This window comes from Glycine max, chromosome 8, assembly GCF_000004515.6.
Source record: "Glycine max cultivar Williams 82 chromosome 8, Glycine_max_v4.0, whole genome shotgun sequence".
Classification (NCBI taxonomy): Eukaryota; Viridiplantae; Streptophyta; class Magnoliopsida; order Fabales; family Fabaceae; genus Glycine; species Glycine max.
Window position 1 is genome coordinate 10,869,079 of NC_038244.2, and position 19,599 is coordinate 10,888,677.

Below are 19,599 nucleotides of genomic sequence, written 5' to 3' on the forward strand. Positions count from 1 at the left end.
ACCATAATCAATTTTACATCAAAATTATGAAATTAAAAAATGTATTTAAACTCAATTAATTTAATGTAATCAATAATGATCACACCTAAAAAAATGTTTTCAAAGTCACTAAATTATATGATAGTTATGTTTTTTGGTGGAGGCTAGAGTGGTTAAGCTAAGAAAGTATCCCTTGTGGGAGAATTTATTTTCACCATTGTATTTAAACCTAAGGTGGAGACTTTTTCTTTTCTTTTTATTTGTTCTTTATGCCTTTTTTTTCTTTTTTCAACTTACCATATTCTTCCTTGGTTACATTCTCCTCCCCTTCTCCATTTAGCTCAATGCTAAATGAAAATTAGGGTCATCATAAAATCAATGGTACAAGCTCGCCCCTGAACCCAAATTGAGCTACAACAACACATAAATGATTAATCGAACTCACTTTGACAACAACAATGAACCTGGTAAAGCCACCATCTCAACAAAACCCACCCCACGTATCACAACCTAAAGTCGTAGAACCACACCATGCTCCATCTTTGGCAATCGTCATTTACTACAAGTCATTTGTGTGGTGATGTTCCCTCTATCTTGACTTTGTGACATGCATAAGCACCAAGTGAGGCACTAGATTTTCCCTCTTTTCCAATCAAATTATGTTTAGGGGGGGAGATGAATGGAAGGTCTCACTTTGATTTTTTTTAATCGGCAAACAAATTATATTATTAGAAAACGATACCAGTAGTAACTAACTTTTCCAGAGGTTAAATACTATTAGTATCTAACAGTGGAATACTAATAGCTATTAACCAATGGTAGCAAAACTACCCATAGCAGTCCCAATTACTGCCTCTGCACTCACCCAATACTATAGCTTAGAAACCCAACCACCCTTCTACCAAATACATTGACCCTCATTTATAACCCTGCATACAATTCCATGCCAATTCAATTAATTTCTTATACATTCACCAGGACATATATACCATTGGTCATGAGAATAACCAAACGATGAGTCTAAATTCTTCAACCATGTCCACATATGAAAGATAGCTTTTTGCATGATCTTGTTGTTATCGAAGAAACCTCCCCTGAAGATAGTGTTGTTTCTTGCCTTCCATAGAGACCACACCACACCTACCCAAACACAATTCCACTTTTCACAGACATTTTTCTTCTCTTTAATCAACACGCGTTGCAAATAATGTTCCTTAATAGTGCCAGGAAACACGCTTTGCAACCCACACCACTTGTAGTAGGTATGCCATATTTCTAGTGCAGGTTTGCACCAAAATAAAGTGTGAAACAATGATTCTTCTTCCTCCCTGTAAAATGGGCACAATATATTTCACCATTATTAAAGATATTTCTTTTTTAAGGTTATCACCACTTGGTAATCTATCCCTAAAAAGCCTCCACACAAAGCATTTAATTTTAGGAGGAATCTTCAACGACCAAATATCTTCGAAAAACGTATCATGTGAATCCAAATTATCAAGATCACTCCTAGATGAATACGCCAACTTGACCGTATATGCACCAGATTGATCATGTAGCCACCTCCATGAATCCGAAATGGCTTTTTGTAAATGTATCTCTTAACTCCCTATGAAATCTTTCAAAATCTACCTTCTCTCATTCAAACCATTCCCTCCTTCACACCAAGTTCCACTTCCGCTCATCCCCACACCACTCACCAACATTTCCTAGGTATTTCTCTCTTTGGCAAGAGTTTATAAAAAGTCTAGGATATTTATGAGCTAAACCCACCTCACTTATCCAAGGGTCACTCCATAAACCTATGTTACCCATCATTAATTGTCATCTCCATTTTGCCAAAAAGCTTAATTAAAAGTGAAAACATTTTTTATACCATATCTCAACTCTCCCAACAAATTTTCATTTTTCTTTCCTCACTACCCCACAAAAAATTCCTTTGTATACCAACAAGTTTTCTCCACATAATTTGGCACTTTGAAAAAAAAAGAGACAAAGCGATCAAGACCAAATTAATAAGACTTACCCTCCTCACAAAAGACAATGCTTTGTGTTTTCACCCTGGCAATTTTTCTCAAATTTATGAACAATAGGTTTCCAAGCATTAACTAACCAGGATTTGCTCCTATGAGAATACCAAAATATGTAAAAGGAAAATGTAAAATTTTGCAATTAAGGAAATGTGCATACTTCTCCATCTCATCGACATCAACTCCTATAGAGCCAAATTTGCTTTTAAAAAAAATTACCTTGAGGTCGGAAGCTAATTCAAAGCACCGGTGGATGCTTTTAATAGTTATGACATTTTGCAACGCTGGCTCACCCTAAAAGATGGTATCATCCGCATATTGTAGAACGTTGACCTCCACTTTCTTGTTACCTACAAAATGATATGTTGTGTTGTTTGGTTTAAGAGAAATAGTATAAATGAAATTGGAAGGAGAGAATTAAATAAAACACAGAAAATATCATTTTGTCCTTATATGAATAGTCCTTATAAGCAATGAAAATTGATTATAAAATACAAAAAAAATAGATTTTTTTGGTATAAAAACAATTTTGTATGTAAACTAATCAATTTTTGTTTTTTCAAAATGAATATCAAATTGAGTAAAGTTGTAACAGAGAGTTTCAACGCATGTTTAAAATGAATTATTGACTCAAAATAATAAGTTTTATACTTATTCAGGAACCAATTGGGTGTATCGGTACAAATAGAAAATCAATTTTTATGAAAGCAAAATCAATTTTTTGAGGTTGACATAACTAATTTCGAGTTTCAATGCAACTGAAAAATTAATTTAGGTAAGGTTAAAATTTTCTTTTTGTCAATTTTTTTAAAAATACACAAAGACATAAATTTTAACCCCTGAGCCCCACAAATAGTATGCTGTTTCTCTTCCATATCAACACAACCAAACTCACCCGGACTGTTTTCGTCTGCAGTAACTTAATTTTGTTGGTAGAACCAAACACAGCCTTGGTGGGGGTGATTATTACCCATGCTCCTCTTCCTATTCTTCTTGTTAAATTTTCAAACTCAACCTCTCTGAATATCCACAAAACAACAAACTTGTGTGTTGGACCACTCTAGTTCAAGCATAGTGGAGCTCATTTCTAAAGATATATCATTTGGGTTTTGTGTAATTTTTCTCTTTTACCAGGTGCATAAAACCGAGGAGTGGATTGCTGAGAGATATTTTGGGGTTTGCTTAAAATTTGCTTTGTAGTCTCACGGTGGGGTGCTCGGTGATTCAATTTTTTGAATGTCCTATTCAATAAATTAAATTAAGGTTATAGGGCTAAATATATATTTTTTAAAATAAATAACTTGTTTTAATTTACTATTTGCAATTTAATTATTGCAATTCTTTAATTTTTTAGTTACAAAAACTCAATTAACAAAGGGTATTGTAATTAACGTTTATATTGGATGAGTATTATAATTAATACTTGATAACAATATTCCAACTAACCTATTTTTTATATACTTTCAAGTAAAATAAGTTGAAAGCAACAATTAAATTAAATTAATATTGCACAAAATTTTAAGAGGAATAATAATAATAATAATGATACACTAAAAGGCTTGCTATTGATAATATAAAATGTTTTATTTTCTTACATTTTTTATTTGCTTATTATTGTCCCTAAACAAATATTTTCTTGAAATTGTATAGATAAATTTATGGAATTGTGACATTTTTTAAATCAGTAGGAATGGAACTCAAAATGTTATGGAGTATTTTTTTTTTTTTAAGTAATGTTAAGGAGTTTATGGTCCTGATTTTGGCTGGATTTGCATTTATCCACAAATTATATCATGAATTATTTTAATTTCTTATAAGGATTTTGTTTGCCAAACTATCACTTAAAAATTTTGCTTCTATTTCCAATTCACGTGATGGAATGGAAGAATCATTACCCATAAAAGGGAAACTTACTTCTGGTAACTCCAATTGGTGGAGACATTAAGCAGGACCGATAAAAGTAGTTCAAAATGATGAGAAACATTTCATAAATAAATAAATGAGAACATGATTTTCATAATCAGCTAGCTTTCTTTTGTTTTCCTATTGTTTTGGGTTGAAGGAACATCATTATCAAGGCCAAGACATTTGAGGAATGCTTCTTTGGCTAAGTTGAAATAATAGCAAGGGTGAAGGAAATACAATGAAGAAGTTGAAGCCTCCCCCTCTGCAAACTCTTCTCTCACAATTCCTGTGCTTGCGCTCGTTGCTATCTCACCTTTAGTACTTGTGTTCTCTACCCCCTGCCAAAACATTTTGCGTCAGTACGTATAATGCCATGTCCATTTACTTTTGGTCACAAGGAAAAAATGATTATGAATATTTTCATGTTAAATTTTGTTATGATTAGATTATAAGTAGAGCCTACGATCTAATAATATTTAAAGTCGTGGTTCAATGTACGCTATACTTATGAGAGAAATTATACACAATTAAAACATGACCCATCATTTGAGAGGATCTAGAGCATTAGATACAATGATAAAAGTGCTTTTAAGAGCTTTTCAAAAAATTCTACTGAAAAAAAAAACTATATATTTTCAACAAGAAACTCTCAAAAACACTTATTCATACCAATTAATACACACGTATGATCTATTATTTGAAGAGAATGTGTTCTTTTTTTTTTTTTTTACAAGTTTTAGAGAAAAAAATCAACATTGAAAAAATGGTCATGATTTTTTGGGGGACCTAGGAATTCAACGATAATTCTCTCTTTTGACCATATACATATACAGGGGGGAAAATATATCCAACTTCTAATGTGAGTTCAACATATATAGACTGAGAGTTACTTAGATAGATTCATTTTCATTTTGATTATCGTGAAAAAAATATAAATTGTTATATTTTTATTTAAATAATTAAGATGAATAAATAAACAAGCATAACTTTTAATAAATGAAATAAATATAAGCAAGCACAAGTTTTTGTAATTCTTACATTTTTAAAATAAGAATTGTTCTTATTATATACTTATTTTCCCACACTACTCCAACCCCCCCCCCCCCCCCCCAAAAAAAAAAAAAAATTCCCTACCCTTGTGAGTCGATATATACGGGGGTAATGGCTTATTAATTATAGATCCAAAATCTCACATATGAACACCATTTTTGGTAGAAAAACATTCAAAATCATTATTATTACGTAGTTTTATTTTTTATTTACAAAGGTGGCTTACCAATATGCGCGAGGTGCACGAGGTCCAAGGTGCATACTAAAATTATCACTTGATATTAAAATAGGTTTTCCAATCAGGATATTCAACACTTTTAAAACCAACAAATACTTCTCAGCAAAAAAAGAAAAGAAAACAGAGTATGCCAGGAAGCAACTTAATTGAATACAGACAAGAAAAATTATTAGTTGTCCTTTTGGAAAGGAGTACTATTCAGTAAATTAGTATGAAATCCTTCAGGTCCTTTGGTAAAGCAGATAGAGTAATGATAAATGCTAATTCAACCGACAGATAAATATATCAAAAAGAGTAATCATTCACTGAAAGTTATATATACTAATAATAAATCAATTAGAAAGGTCAAATTTAGGATTTGGAGTGCAGTAATAATACTGACTAGATACTGCATATTCTTCTTTGACAGAAAACCAAGTTTGACCTACACTGTTCTAGTATAATTTTTTAAGACATTAAAAAGATCATTAAAGACAATAAGAAAGCTTTTCACATCAATTTTAAGACAAATATATATTGATTTAAGTTAAAACAACCTCTTCCTTAAAAAAAAAGAAGTTAAAACAACCTCCTACCAATAACTAAATGTACATACTGGATGCTGTCAAACATAACAGCACTTGGTAAGGACGTAAGGTAACTACTGTCGGTGGCATAAAATGAATGAACAGAACTTAGAAACGTCAAATTTGAATACTTTGGTTGATGGCCTCAAGCAAATGGCAACAGAACCTTGCTTTCAAGCCATCACAATTTTATTTGGTAGTCAAGAGATTGACGGTTTAGACTCTAGACTATATGGTATAACCCAGTTTTTCATTTTTATTCAAAGATGAAAATGTTCAATCACTAGAAAAAACTTAGATACACACTTTCATAGGTATTTTTGTTGTTCTCCAATTATAATTAGAACTTCTTCACTTTAGTAATTCACATTAATATTAATATTAATATAAATCTTTAGTACGAGGATACTTGAGCTAAAATTCCAATTTTAATAAGAGAACAATATCAAAAATACTCAAAGTCACATCTAAATCTTGTCTTAAATCATTACGCATGTCTCGAAATTTTGAAGGTGAAAAATGAAAAAAGAAAGACAATCAAATACGGCATACATTAAATTAAATTCATAATAAAATAAGGGGACCAGGGGAGGAGGGTTGAAAGTTCACTCTTGTTTATTGGTTAATGTCTACTCTACCTTTTTCTTTTTCTTTTTTTTTTTTATCTGCAATGCCTACTCTACCTAAACAAAGAAAGAGTCGATTTTTTTTTTACCATAATTCAAAACTTCAGAACAGGTAAATGACAACTAGTAAAACATTTTAGTCAATTTAATTTCTTTTCCAAACCAGAGACATTAATTACCAACCTAGAACTTTCTTAACCATGAAACCTCAAATCAGTTAGTGGACCATTTAAAGGTAATTAAAATCAGTGGGAGGGGTGTTGTAAGTTGTAACAGCGAACCCACTATTACTCCCAGAAAGATCTACAACCTAGATTTCTCAGATGAAAAAGAACAATAATAGAAGCTTAATTTGAACTTTAACAAATCAACAAGAAACTGTCAGAGAGGACATTAAACAACCTAAGAAAGGAAAACCAAAAACCAATCAATGCATACAAGGCCAAAATCTTAGATTTCTAGGAGCCAAAAAGATCTCAAACCCTTAGCTTATTTCAAAAGGCCAAAATATATATATATATATAAGAGGTTAGAGGAAGCAAGATGCAATCTTTATATGTTGGGAAGCATAACAATCCAGAAGGGTAAAAGAAAAATCAAAGAAAGGGAAATGGGGTGTACCCGGGTGCTCTGAAGACGGTTGGTCACAGCAGTGGAATGGTGGTTGGAGGGTTGTTGAGTGTGAAGATCAGAATCAGTGGCAGTGGCAGAGGCTGAAGGAGACGTGGTGTGGTGAGAGGGATCTAGAGCAATGACGGAGAGGCAAAAGAGAAGGGCAAGGAGAAGAAGGAACACTAAAAGTTGAATCCATATGAGCCATGGGATCCTGAAACCATCTAAAGTCAGCTCGTCTCCAAAATCCAACATAGTAGATTAGATATAAGATAGATAATGCGAGAGATGGAGAAAAGAGTGGGATATTAGAATCAGCAAAATGTTTTTCGTTTGATAGATGGTACAAATTAGCACAGGTAAGTTGAAAAAAGAAACCACGACTAGACGCTGACATGGAAGGAGTAATGCCTACACGTGAATCTGAGACCGTGAATCAGAATAAATAATGATTACAACGGCAAAAATCAAAATACACTCTTAAAAAATTCCTATTTCCACTTTTTTTATTTATTTACATTGTGTTTTAAGGGGAGTTTTACAATTCAAGGAGTTTTTTTTTCAATTTTTTCATATCTGACTTAGAAGTTATAGTATTTATTATTATTTTTTTATTTTTTTAAACTGAATTTATAAAGTTATTTATGATTTTAATGTAATTTTTTTATGACTTCAAATTCATAAGTTTTTTTTATGACTTTAAATTTAAAGGTGTAGTATTTTTTTCACTGTTTTAGGATTTTTTTATTTACCTGTACTTTTTTGTTTTGTTTTTTATTTTTTAAATAATTTGTAAATAATTTTATTTAATTAATTATTAAATAAATATTTTAATTTTAATTATTTTTATTTTTATTTAATATGTTGTATATATTTTTTATATGATTTTATTTAATATGTTATATGTTTTTTAAATATTTTTTATTTTAAATATTTTATATAATTTTTTAATGATGCTTTATCTAAAATAGAAACAGTTGTTTCTCTTACCTTTTTCTACGGAGAAGAAGCAAGAAAAGGGGGAAGAGATTACTGCCGCCTGATCCAAAAGGATATTTTTGTGATTTATATTTTGTCAATACACTAGGATGATACCGGTGTGTACCTAAGGCCGGAGAGCCAAGTCTGTATTATTTGAGTTTATTAATCTATGTATTGAATGAAAATGACTTATAATTTTTGATAGTTTTATCTTTTATAATTATAATTTAATTAAATGAATAATATGTGTACAACTCATATTATTATTTAATCACAAAACTATTATATATAATAAATTTATTAATTTTTATAGTAAGTATCTTTAAAAAAATTAAGTTTTATAATAATTATTTTATAAGTTATGCTGAAAAAATTCATAATTGATTAATGATATAGATTTTTTTACAAAAATTAAACTTTTATATAAAAAATTTTATATTATGAAAAGTGATGTATCTATTATTATATTTTAAAACAAAATTAAGCATAATTTTCTATTCAATATATTTTAAAAGCGAAAAAGTTGATAGGGTACAAAGTATTTGTAAGGAAAAAGAATGTGTGGAGTGGAGAGTGTAGACCCGCGACAGAGAGCATACTATGGCCAAAAAATTAATCAGTACTATTAAAATATATAGCAAAAGAAAATATTTATATCTATATAAAATTATATAAAGGAATAAAGAGAATATAAAAAAAAATAGTCTTCAATATATCCCAACCTTTTGTTTTTAAATTTTACCAATTAGTGTTGAATTAAAGCGAAAAATTTGTAATTGCTTAAAATAGTTGATTTGAGAGTTTTGTTATACGTGGTAGCCTCAGAAATAATCAGAATCCAATCACAGTAAAAAAAATTGGATGCAAAATAATGATGAGTGTGAAACAATAATTTGTAATTGAGATGTGTCGGGAATATGCTCAATTTAAGTTATGATAGTGAAATGAAAGAAAAAAGTGGGGTCAAAATGAAAGCTGAAAATTTCAGCCACCCTTATTCACTCCAAATTGCAAACTTAGTTCAGCAAGCTACGATGCTTGCACTTTGGAATTCCTACTTTGCCAGCCAAGGAAGACATATGTCCAAAAAAGAATGAGGGCAAAAAGAATGAGTCTGAAATGCAAATATTATTCATCCAACAAACATATTGAAAATTAATGGTGAAAAAACTGTTTGATCCCTTGTTTGGATCATTATGATTATAGTAGAAGAACAAAAGCATCGTGAGGGAATAAAGTGCTCCCTAGGAATTCTTTTTTTTTTTTGTGATCTATATTCCCTTCAAAAATGGGTAGACAATAAAAAATGAAAGTGAAGTATCTAAAGAATTTATATGAACATCAAACTTTATCCAAAATAGATAAAAATTAATTTAATGAAAAATTACATTAAATATTAATTTCTATAATCCTTTTTCATTTCCTTTTCTTTCCCTTCCACTGTGCTATCAAATATACATATGTCAATCTATCTACTTCCATAAGATAAACACGTTGAACAAATGAATGTTTCTTAATATCATTACCATTCTTTTATTATGTGTTGATCAGAACAAATTGTTGAAGACTCTTCGGATCAGCCAAAAATGGTTACTACTAGTGGCAAATAAAAATCCAAGAAAAAAATCTTACAATTTAGAATTTTAACTTCTACTCACATGACATTTAAATAATTCTTTTAGTTAAAGCAACCAAGACATCATGTCTGGGTTCATGCAAAATGTCCTGAAACATGACAATAACCAATTTCTGTCTATTGATAGAGCTTGTTAACAATACATCATTTGAATCCACTGGTCAATGAAATGAACTAAAAACAAAAGCTAATATCAATTAACTATACCTCTCAATTGGTTCTTCGAGGATGAACTTGTCACCAAAATATACGACCTGATTACAATACATTATTCTTGTATATGTTATCCTTGCATATAAATTATATGCTATTGTTGTATATGAACTTATTTATAATGACATTGAACAAAGAAAGCAAGAAGCATCAGTAAAAGCTCAATTATTTATGTACAGCTCTTCGAGCATTCTGCTATAGGTTATCTTCGATTAAGAGTATTAAGTCTGTCCACCTCATAATCCTTTTGGAGAGGTATTAGAGTAGTGAGTTTGGATTAGGACACTCTCGTGGTTCAGAGTGCAAATATCGTGAGGCTAGAGACACTAATTCAGTCCCGTCATTATTTATAAGCTCTCTTTCTAAGCAAGAGTTTGATAGTATTTGAAGGTTCTTGTCTCTAATCAGTTTAATGGCCTGATGAAGGTAAGTGTATGTTTTGAAAGTGACTATTTTGGATAATTTTTTTTACATGTACTTCTTACTTGATTTTAGGTAAAACAATAAGAAGAAGAAATTGATCAAAAGGAAGAACTCAATTAGACTAAGATAGACAACATTATAGGACAGGACACAGTAAGTGTTGTTTGCATAACTTTTTATTAAGTAAAGAAACTTACATGGCTTGGAAGAATATGATTGCCACTGAAAAGGTCAAGCAAAAGGGTTGCAAAACTATAAGTTACACTCTGTGGAGTAACTCTGCCTGCATGTCCAGGGAAAAAGATGGCAGACGCTGCAATCATATACTTATAATTATGGTATGAGATTATAGGATATAAAATAAGTAACAAAATTAAGCTATCACCTAATATTTTTTTTTTTTTTTTTGTATTTGGGAGAGATGAGAATTATATTATCCATTCCAATCACATTAAGTTTGAAATGACAAAACAAATTATATGAACTTGTCTATAATAATAAGATAAATTATGGCAATGTCACTAATAGCTCCACCCAACATCAATGTGAAGATAAATCTAGGAGAACATGATTTGCACAAACCTCGTAGGCTTCCAGAATTAGTACAAATCGTCAAGACACAGTGGAATCATTCATTAACTCAGCTAGGTCCTAGTGAGTCTCTTTGGCCAATTTGCGAAACGACGCTTTAATCTCGTCAAAGGAGCTGGTATCGGGCACTCCTAATATATGTTTAATAGATAGCTCATATGCGTTCTCTAAGGGAAAATCTGTCCAAGCGGATTCATGTTATTTGCAGCACCGACACAAAGATGCGACAAAATAAAGTGTTTGGAATGGCGGTGTTTGGTATAATTGATATTAAAAATTTTGGTTCTGGCCTCCATTTATTGATTTCAACTACTGAGTCGTATCCTACAACAACGACGACAAGATAGACCATGGCTACCTAACCCATCCTCAAAGATGAAAAGAGATGTTAAACACTGAAACCCATCCTTAAACCCTAACCAAAATTATAAAAAACATAGAATAAAGATGAGAAGAGAACCGTATCAAAAACAAAAAATACAACACCAATCGAGAGAGGATTGATTCACTCGTTCATAGACCCCCTCAAAATCCTGAGCTAAACCTAACAGGACAAATCTACAAAAACCAAACTAATTGAGAAAAAAGAAATACCTTGGACAAAGCGGGTCTAGACTCAATGTTGTTCCCTTAGCTCAGAATATAAACAAAGAGAAGAATTATTGCACAACACAATGCACACCACAACACATCTAGAACCCTTCTACGCTTTAGAAGACATATCATGTGTCGATGAAGTAAAGAAGAATGAAGAGAGAGAGAGAAAATGTCAATGGAGAAGCTCGGGTCGATGAAGAACGAAGACGTAGAGAAGAGATGAAGAGAATGATAAATTGAAGAAGCTTGTGTCGATGAAGCTTGGGTGGAGGTGAGTGTGAATATGCTTAAAATTTTCACAATACCCAGATGTCTAGTTTGAACTTTTCATATGTCTACTCTTTTCATATATCATATATGTTTAATAGAAACGAATAAATATGACTATTAAACTCAAAAAATTACTGCACAATTATTAGCATTTGTTCAACTCCTTTTAGCCATGAACCTTAGGCCGTTCCACCTCCAGTTATATACCTCTAGAGTTAACCTAATCCAAACAACAACAAAAAATGGTAGGTTGTATTGCTCCAAACTTGAACTCAGACTAATATGACTTTCCTCACATAATTTACTAGCTATTTATGTTCAAGTTGGGTTAACCCATATCTTTTTTTTTTTAAGAAAAAGAAGGGTACTAGGCAGGCCCAAAAATGGACACAAAAGCCCAAGACTTTACCTTCCTTGAATTTATCATCACGTACTCATGCCCTCCGGGAACCACTACTATTAAATTTAAATATTCTATGGCGACAACTGAGTGATGATATATTGATCAAATTAAAATCGAATCAAAGTATGATAGAAGTTGAGGATGCAAAACAAAATCTTCAAAGTTAGTTTTTTTTGGGTACATTTTACATTTCGAAGGTCCGTTTTTGCTTCTATCTTGCGTATAATATACCTCTAACGCAAATATATGCAACAAGTCAAAAGTAATGAAATTAAATATGACGAAAATTAAAATTACAAAATTATGTTTGCTAGCTAGTCTGGTTGGTAATTCTAAACGGGATTTTGATTTGAACCACGTATATAGTGACCACCAAGATGGAGCCAAATTGAGAGTAAATGTAGAGCAGGTAATCATACTCATGATTATAAGAATCTACATTATGTTATAGGAGTTTCCATACTCCAACTTTTGGTATAAGTTGGAAGTATATATGCAGCAGTCTCCACTTGAGTTCCATCAACACAAGACTGTTCCACTATGGATGTATTACGCAATACTATCTCCATTGGAAAATTGGTTCATTAATTTTGCAACGATTGCGGTTTAAGCTGATTGATGAAATTAATCCTACACCTTTTTGGTGTAGTTAACGAGAAGCACCTTAAAAGAACTAATCCTCCTTTTAATTTGGGTGAGTGAGTAGGGAAGAGAATATACATATCTGATTCTGGAGGCTGCTACGTATTTCACTTTAGGATCAAGTCTCTTGGCCTGACATTTGAAAGCCACGTTACCGAACCAACTCACTGACACGTAACATACTATTCCCTGGTCCCACACTTGGTAATCGTATACTTTCTACTTTCTAGAGCCTCCTCTCCTAAGTCCTAAGAGATTCTTAACCTCTCTCTCTCTCTCTCTTTCTCTATGGCATCTGCGACGCGTCTGGTGCACTGCGAGCTGCGCTCGGCGAGGCCCGCGGTTCGGCCGAGGGAACCGGCCGGTCCGGTTCAGGTTACGATCCCCAAACCCAAACCCAAAGCGGCGGAGGCGGAAGGCGCGAACATCGTTTTGCAGCCGCGGTTGTGCACTCTCAGATCCTACGGTTCGGATCGAGCCGGGGTGCTTATCAAGACTCGCAAGGAGGGTGACCATGATGACGTGTCACCCTTCTTCGCCGCGCTTTCCGACTATATTGAGAGCTCTAAGAAAAGTCAAGATTTTGAGATCATCTCTGGTCGTCTAGCTATGGTTCGTAACTATTGTATTTCATAAATAAAACTTGCACTTTCCACTTTTTTTTTTTTTTTTTTTTTTTATGGTTACAACTACAACTTTTACTACCCATCAAAATAAATTTCAATTTTATTCATCAAATCATTCATTTATTTTTCTTTACTAATTCATCTTTCAATTTTCCATGCATGTAGAGATTTTTTACACTATTACCATAAATCTTTTACTTTATAATATTTTCGTTAATCATGAATTAACATGTGTAGTGAGGTTGTTAATTCATATAATAGTTACTTTAAAAATTATATTTAAAATGGTTAACCTTTAATTAATACGGTATGACATGATTAATTAATAGATAACTTTGTTTAAACATGTGCTCAGGATTTGATCCTCAGTTTCTATATATAGAAATATAGAAAAATATCTGTTGTGTAAAATTAGTCATTGACCGGAAGATTCCCTGTTCAAAAATAGTATATCGAAATTATATTTACTAATTTTTTTCCATTGAATAAAGAAAGTATTAAAAAAGGGTGAGGAACATCAAATGCGTATACAGTGATTAGCATATAGAATTATCTTAAAAATTAAATGCCAGGAAGTGTGGTGTACCCTTGCCGTTTCCTTCTTGCCATAATTTGTGTCAATGTTCCTTTTAAATTTATACTCGTGCATGCAATTTAAACTCATAGTTATAGGAGAAAAAAAGAATTAGGTACTAGATCCTTCTTTTTTTTTTTTTTACTTTTTTGATGATATTTTAGATCAATATGTGATGTTAATTATGTTTGGTGCAGATGGTGTTTGCAGCGACGGTGACAATGGAAGTGGTGACAGGGAACTCTGTGTTCAGAAAGATGGATATTGAAGGAATCACAGAGGCTGGTGGGGTGTGTTTGGGTGCAGTAACTTGCGCAGCACTCTTTGCATGGTTCTGCAGTGCCCGAAACAGAGTTGGTAGAATCTTCACCGTAAGCTGCAACGCATTCATTGACTCTGTAATTGACCAAATCATCGATGGTTTGTTCTATGAAGGCGACCCTACTGATTGGCCTGATGAACCGTGATCATTAAGTATATATAATTCTTACCATCTTTGCAGATTTAATGTGTCTAAAAATCATAGACACAGTTAGAAGATGCAATACTAATAATATTTATAAATATATAGGCAGAGGAAGAATAGCAAAATTGATGCCATCCCGATGCAGAAGAAAAAATAGTAACAAAAATAAATGATGAAGCATCATAGATGTTGAACCTAAATGGATACTGTAAACGATTGTTTTCACTTTCTTAAGAAGCACTCTTAGATGATGAAATATGTTTTATTTACATGGGTTTATCAAACCCCTCTAATTATGTGAGCTACCGTTTTCAATTCTATGTTATGGTAATATATCATTCTTGCAAATACTAACTGTATAGAAATAGCAAATACCAAAGAGGCTCTCATGTTTCTCATAAAATAATGGAAAGTTGAATGATCAAATATCATGAGTGATTATGAACAAGAAACAGCTTAAAATTGTAATTTGTAAGTTCTTAAACTTTGGTTATACTATATTTTGATGTCTTGGCTCAAAACCGTTAAATGTGGAACTATGCTGCATTTTCGATTACCCGAATGCACTCCAGTACGCTTGCCTTCTTTGCCATCGCTGCCATTAAGGCTTCATGAGTCACCTTGTTGTTTTTCAAGATAGAAGCAGCAAACAGAACCTGCAACCATGAGCTTCTTAAGCACAAAAGGGCTACATTTATTTTTGGTACTTATCAAACTGTAAACATAGATAGTATTTGAAAACATACTGCCCATCTTGTGAGATTTTGTTGCTGATCTTTGCTGAGGGGTGGCTTGGTTCTGTTAATAAATCTCTGCAGGAACAAAAAACAATTCTTTCTAGTATTATTATTAGATATAATAGTGAGTAGTATAATATCCACATCTTACAAAAAAATAGAGATACTTAACCTGGAGACTGAAAAGATCAGCAGATTGACCAACCACCTTGTCATATGTTAAACCTTCTGCTGCCAGTCCAGCCATTGACACAACAGCCAATCTGATATGAATTTTTTTTAAATTACTAATTACAACTCTTCGTATTTCTTAAAGGCAAGTTTTGTGATTAATAAGGCTTGGTTTGGTTGGTACTTGGTTCTTGAAAAGTTATAAGTTGTCATGGCTTTTTTTCTCTCACATTGGATAAGAGCAATAAGAGGTGTATGGTAAATAAATAGTACCTATCTAGCTCTTTGGCATCAAGCTGTCCGCTATAGATAAGCTTTTCAAGCCTCTCATCAATGAGATTGACATGCTCTTTCCCAATATCCAGTGAATAGTCAAAAATGGGTAGGCCAAGCAGATAAGCAACTAGAATGAAACAGAAGACCAAACAGAAAATGGGTTAGAGCACAGTAACATATCTGATGCATTGTGAGCGAAAAAAAACAGCAAAAAAAAAAGTGCAGTACTCAAAAAGTGAGCAGCTTCATGCCTGGCAATCCTTTCTTGATAATCAGGAAAAAGTGTTGAAAAGCTGCCAATAGCAGCTTGGAGAAGCCTACACTAGCAACTTGGAGCATTAATGCAAAACAAATTAACATTTAACACTTAAGAGGGGTATCCAATGCTACATGGCAAACACAATTCTTCTTACCCTGGGGATATGCTACCTACAGCCAAAACCACTAATGAAATACTCCCAATCAAGTATGGTACAAAGAAGCCCCAATCCTACAAGATTCAGCACACATCAATCAGAGATGGAAAAAAAAGTCAAAATTATTTTAAGGTCTGCTTGGTGGAGTGTGTGGGAAGTAGTTAGAAGAAAAATACAAGGAAAAAGTATTTTCAAACAATTTTTTTTTCCAATTCTAACTTTGTAAGCCACAAAAAGCATAATACAGTCTTAAGTATCACCAATGTTGGCGTTAGAATACAATATGTAGAGTGAGACCATGATGCATGTAGCAAAGGAAAGAGTTTCTAAATCTTCCACTTTGGTTGCTCTTTAATCTGGTTGCCAAGCAAGCATTTAAAATCCATAAAAATATATTATTCTACTAGAAGCTCCAACCACATACTGCTTCCATAATAATTTAGATTATTTCTGCAAGCAAAATGACTGGCATATCTGCATTTACAAATGCATGCTTCAACACTATATCATTAAACAGACATACAGAGCAAAACACAAGTGTGCTAGTGATACCCCGGGAAGTTGCCCAGCCAGAACACCCAGAAATCCTGTTGTTCCAACCACAGTAAAAAGAAAAGCTGCCTGCACCATCAAAGATTTTTGTTACTTGTTGGTTAAGAATGCATACAACTTACAAGAAACATGTGTTTTCAAGATTGAAAGTCTTAATAGAAATTACTAGTTGCCACATGTATACAATCGAGATATTTACATATTACATATTTAAAAGCACTGCTCATTCCATTTGATACTAAGAATTAAAAGATTTCTGAAACTCACATCGTTTCTGACACTAGGAATTGCAAGATTCTCTGCGTTTTTAATTCCTAGACTTGTCAGCTCCCGGAGTGATGTCTGGTACACAAAATTTGAACGGTGAAAACTTGTATGAGTGATGAATTAGCTTACATGTGAAGAAGTAGTGGAAGCATGGACAGGTATACATGATGGATGCCATGTCCAAGAATGGTTGATGAGAGCTTAATGTTTAGTTGTCACTTTGCCACATTTGTAATTGGAGACTGACCGTACGACGTGAAACATATGGCTGAGAACTCCATTTCTTGGCCCAACCAACTTCACTAAGCTGATTAAGTGCCTCTTTAACAGCATCACTGTCTTTCTGCACAAACAAGCCTATCTATCATTCACCTAACAAGAAGCAGCTCTAAAGCTAGACAGTAAGGGCATGTTTGTGTCCACGTTGAATTGTCTATAGGCATGTTAAAATACCAGCTAATGTGATTTTAAGTAAATATGCATATGCTTGATTCTATTTCTACCTTTAGGAATTTATTATGGGTCTAGAATTTATTTTGATTGAATCAACTTTAGGTAACTTTTAGATAAAAAATATATATATATTGGATTTTACTACTAATCTCTTCAAACAAAAACTAACATTCTAACAAATTAACATCCGATAAAAAAAAAAAAAAACTAACCTGCTTTTAGAATATAAACTTCCAAACATAAATTACATTATTTTAAAATAAATTTTATAAAATAAATTTTGTTAAAAATTAATTTTGTCAGTCCTAATCTAAACACACACTCATAACTACCTTATAGCTGAACTAGGAACACTATTTTTATGGGGGCACAAATATAAAGCCCAAGAATCTATTTGAACTCAATTTTTATTTCAATTGTTCTTAACTTAAGCTAATCATCAGTGCTCCATTATATTGTTCAGTTGCTATTTAACAATTAACAAACAAAGCAAGTGTTTATTACCCCTTATTGTAAAAATCATAATAGACATTTGGTGCTAAACTAACACCTTGGAAATGGCAGATTCGAGAGTGTTGAGGTCGACCCCAGGGGCAGCAGAGGAAGCTCTAGTTGTCCATTTTGGGAGGTTGATCTTGAAGCATCTTTGATGTTGATAATGGAAATTACGGTAATAATATGGTTTGGGAAGAAGAGATGTGTTAGCCATGGTTGTCACCCACATTATCCCTTTGCTATCTCTACTCTGTTTGATTATTGGAGGGTGGAGCTTGGTGTAGATAAGGACTTCAAACGTAGTTGGTAGGACCAACCAAAGAGAAAAAAATAACTATTGTTGAGAGTGGGATTTGAACCCACGCCCTTTCGGACCAGAACCTTAATCTGGCGCCTTAGACCAACTCGGCCATCTCAACTACGATGTTAGTGGGGTCAACAATTAAATAATAACTATAACTAAGAGTTATAAAATCTTCAGAATTTTAACGTGAAGAAACATAAATGATATTAATGGCTTGAGACTTAAGTGATATAAATTTACATATGCATAGGTGTTCCAGAATTTCTTATGAAGGGCCTTATGCGGACACCTAAGCTAAATAACTATAATTTTATTTTTTGTTGTTGAGGCAATAAGGCTGAAGACAAAAATTATATATTACTCAAAATAAAGGGGTCAACATTTATATTCATCCTTATGGAAGTTACAATAAAATTCAGTAATCTATCATAAAAACATACATCCCTATTAATGGTTAAATCATTTTTGACAAAACGGTCTATTGTATTATTTGCCTAACGCAATACATGGACAATGAAACATGAAGTAAACTTTTTCTTGGTCTTCACAATCTCATAGGCAATATCTACAACTTGTCCTTCATGATATCTAGGGTCCTCCACAAGCTTGACAAGCTTTAGAACAATTAATCTCAACAATAATTGCTCTACAACCCGAATCACATGTTATATTCATACCAAATAGAATGACCCAAAGTTTAGCTTCCAGAATAGTACAATGCCCAAGTCTTCTTGAAAATGTTTTCAGAAATCACCTTTATCATTTCAGAGCACAGAATCACATGCGGCAAGAGCTTTCACAAATAATTTTCATAGTACCATGCAGAGGCTTCTTCCACATTCCATAAGCATTGTGGTTGTCATTGTCATCATTTGGTGTCAATATCATATGGCTGAGCTTGCTTCTACTTATATCACGTACACCACTCCAAACACTCAGCACCATACCTAGAGTGTTTGTCCACTTATTACTGAAGATGAATTCATTTCTTCTCGACCAAATACGATCAACAATAGTTCCAAATATAGTGCTCCACTTCACCTTTCCCTTTGTTCTCATGTTGCAAACATTCATGATAAGTCAACTAGGCATATCAAAGTTAAAGAACATATATCCAACATTCATATTAAATTCTCACCATATTGGTTGCACCCATTTATTGGCTTTGAGCGCAGGCATCTCATTTACTACCTTATTTTTACACAACGGGCAAATAACGCCATTTGTCGTATGTTGCCTAATGTCTTAACTCATTTGTGGGCAACACTTCAAAACCAATTTTCCATAAATGAAATCTATTCCTTTATGGGCCATCCCAACACCAAATTTTTTTAAACAACATAGATTCTTAAAGAGTATAAGCATTAGACAATTCGAGATAAGCATCTTTAACTGAAAAGCGGTCATCAACAACACTATTCCACTCCAAATAATCTATTTTACTGGCCATGCAAGGTGGTTTCGACGTCTTTATACTTTCAACAACATTCACTGGTAAAT

At 32.7% G+C, this 19,599-nt stretch overlaps 3 protein-coding genes and 1 non-coding gene across 5 annotated transcripts; 1 reads left to right on the forward strand and 3 right to left on the reverse strand.

The window, feature by feature from the left end:
- Positions 1 to 3,973: 3,973 nt before the first annotated feature.
- Positions 3,974 to 7,450, reverse strand: LOC102661382 (uncharacterized). Its single transcript, XM_006585244.4, has 2 exons — positions 7,016 to 7,450; positions 3,974 to 4,252 (listed from the first exon to the last, which is right to left on the reverse strand). The coding sequence occupies exons 1-2, from the start codon at positions 7,259 to 7,261 to the stop codon at positions 4,034 to 4,036; spliced, it is 465 nt and encodes a 154-aa protein (XP_006585307.1). The 5' UTR covers positions 7,262 to 7,450; the 3' UTR covers positions 3,974 to 4,033.
- Positions 7,451 to 12,380: 4,930 nt separating this feature from the next.
- On the forward strand, positions 12,381 to 14,684 carry LOC100783763 (stress enhanced protein 2, chloroplastic). Of its 2 annotated transcripts, XM_041018169.1 has the most exons (3): positions 12,381 to 13,374; positions 14,160 to 14,436; positions 14,534 to 14,684. In XM_041018169.1, the coding sequence occupies exons 1-2, from the start codon at positions 13,051 to 13,053 to the stop codon at positions 14,427 to 14,429; spliced, it is 594 nt and encodes a 197-aa protein (XP_040874103.1). In that variant the 5' UTR covers positions 12,381 to 13,050; the 3' UTR covers positions 14,430 to 14,436; positions 14,534 to 14,684. The 2 variants fall into 2 exon arrangements, with proteins under 2 accessions (XP_040874103.1, XP_003531379.1); XM_003531331.5 differs by having other exon boundaries at positions 14,160 to 14,684.
- Positions 14,685 to 14,800: 116 nt separating this feature from the next.
- Positions 14,801 to 18,121, reverse strand: LOC100306288 (uncharacterized). The gene is made up of 10 exons (XM_003531330.5): positions 17,851 to 18,121; positions 17,095 to 17,190; positions 16,848 to 16,922; positions 16,581 to 16,649; positions 16,026 to 16,102; positions 15,841 to 15,929; positions 15,610 to 15,739; positions 15,338 to 15,428; positions 15,175 to 15,240; positions 14,801 to 15,084 (listed from the first exon to the last, which is right to left on the reverse strand). The coding sequence occupies exons 1-10, from the start codon at positions 18,022 to 18,024 to the stop codon at positions 14,965 to 14,967; spliced, it is 987 nt and encodes a 328-aa protein (XP_003531378.1). The 5' UTR covers positions 18,025 to 18,121; the 3' UTR covers positions 14,801 to 14,964.
- A 12-nt stretch (positions 18,122 to 18,133) lies between these two features.
- On the reverse strand, positions 18,134 to 18,214 carry TRNAL-AAG (transfer RNA leucine (anticodon AAG)). Its single transcript has one exon. It is a non-coding gene; the product is annotated as a tRNA-Leu (tRNA).
- Between the last annotated feature and the right edge of the window lie 1,385 nt (positions 18,215 to 19,599).

What these genes read in the sequence shown, in the direction of transcription:
- LOC102661382 (XM_006585244.4), bottom strand. Translation starts at nt 7,261, where the DNA reads ATGTTGGATTTTGGAGACGAGCTGACTTTAGATGGTTTCAGGATCCCA. An exon ending in ACCGTCTTCAGAGCACCCGG is followed by an intron (nt 4,253 to 7,015) that starts GTACACCCCATT and finishes ATGTTTTGGCAG; the next exon opens with GGGGTAGAGAACACAAGTAC.
- LOC100783763 (XM_003531331.5), top strand. Translation starts at nt 13,051, where the DNA reads ATGGCATCTGCGACGCGTCTGGTGCACTGCGAGCTGCGCTCGGCGAGG. An exon ending in TCTCTGGTCGTCTAGCTATG is followed by an intron (nt 13,375 to 14,159) that starts GTTCGTAACTAT and finishes TGTTTGGTGCAG; the next exon opens with ATGGTGTTTGCAGCGACGGT.
- LOC100306288 (XM_003531330.5), bottom strand. Translation starts at nt 18,024, where the DNA reads ATGTGGGTGACAACCATGGCTAACACATCTCTTCTTCCCAAACCATAT. An exon ending in TGGCTGGGCAACTTCCCGGG is followed by an intron (nt 16,103 to 16,580) that starts GTATCACTAGCA and finishes TGAATCTTGTAG; the next exon opens with GATTGGGGCTTCTTTGTACC. An exon ending in CTGATCTTTTCAGTCTCCAG is followed by an intron (nt 15,241 to 15,337) that starts GTTAAGTATCTC and finishes TTGTTCCTGCAG; the next exon opens with AGATTTATTAACAGAACCAA.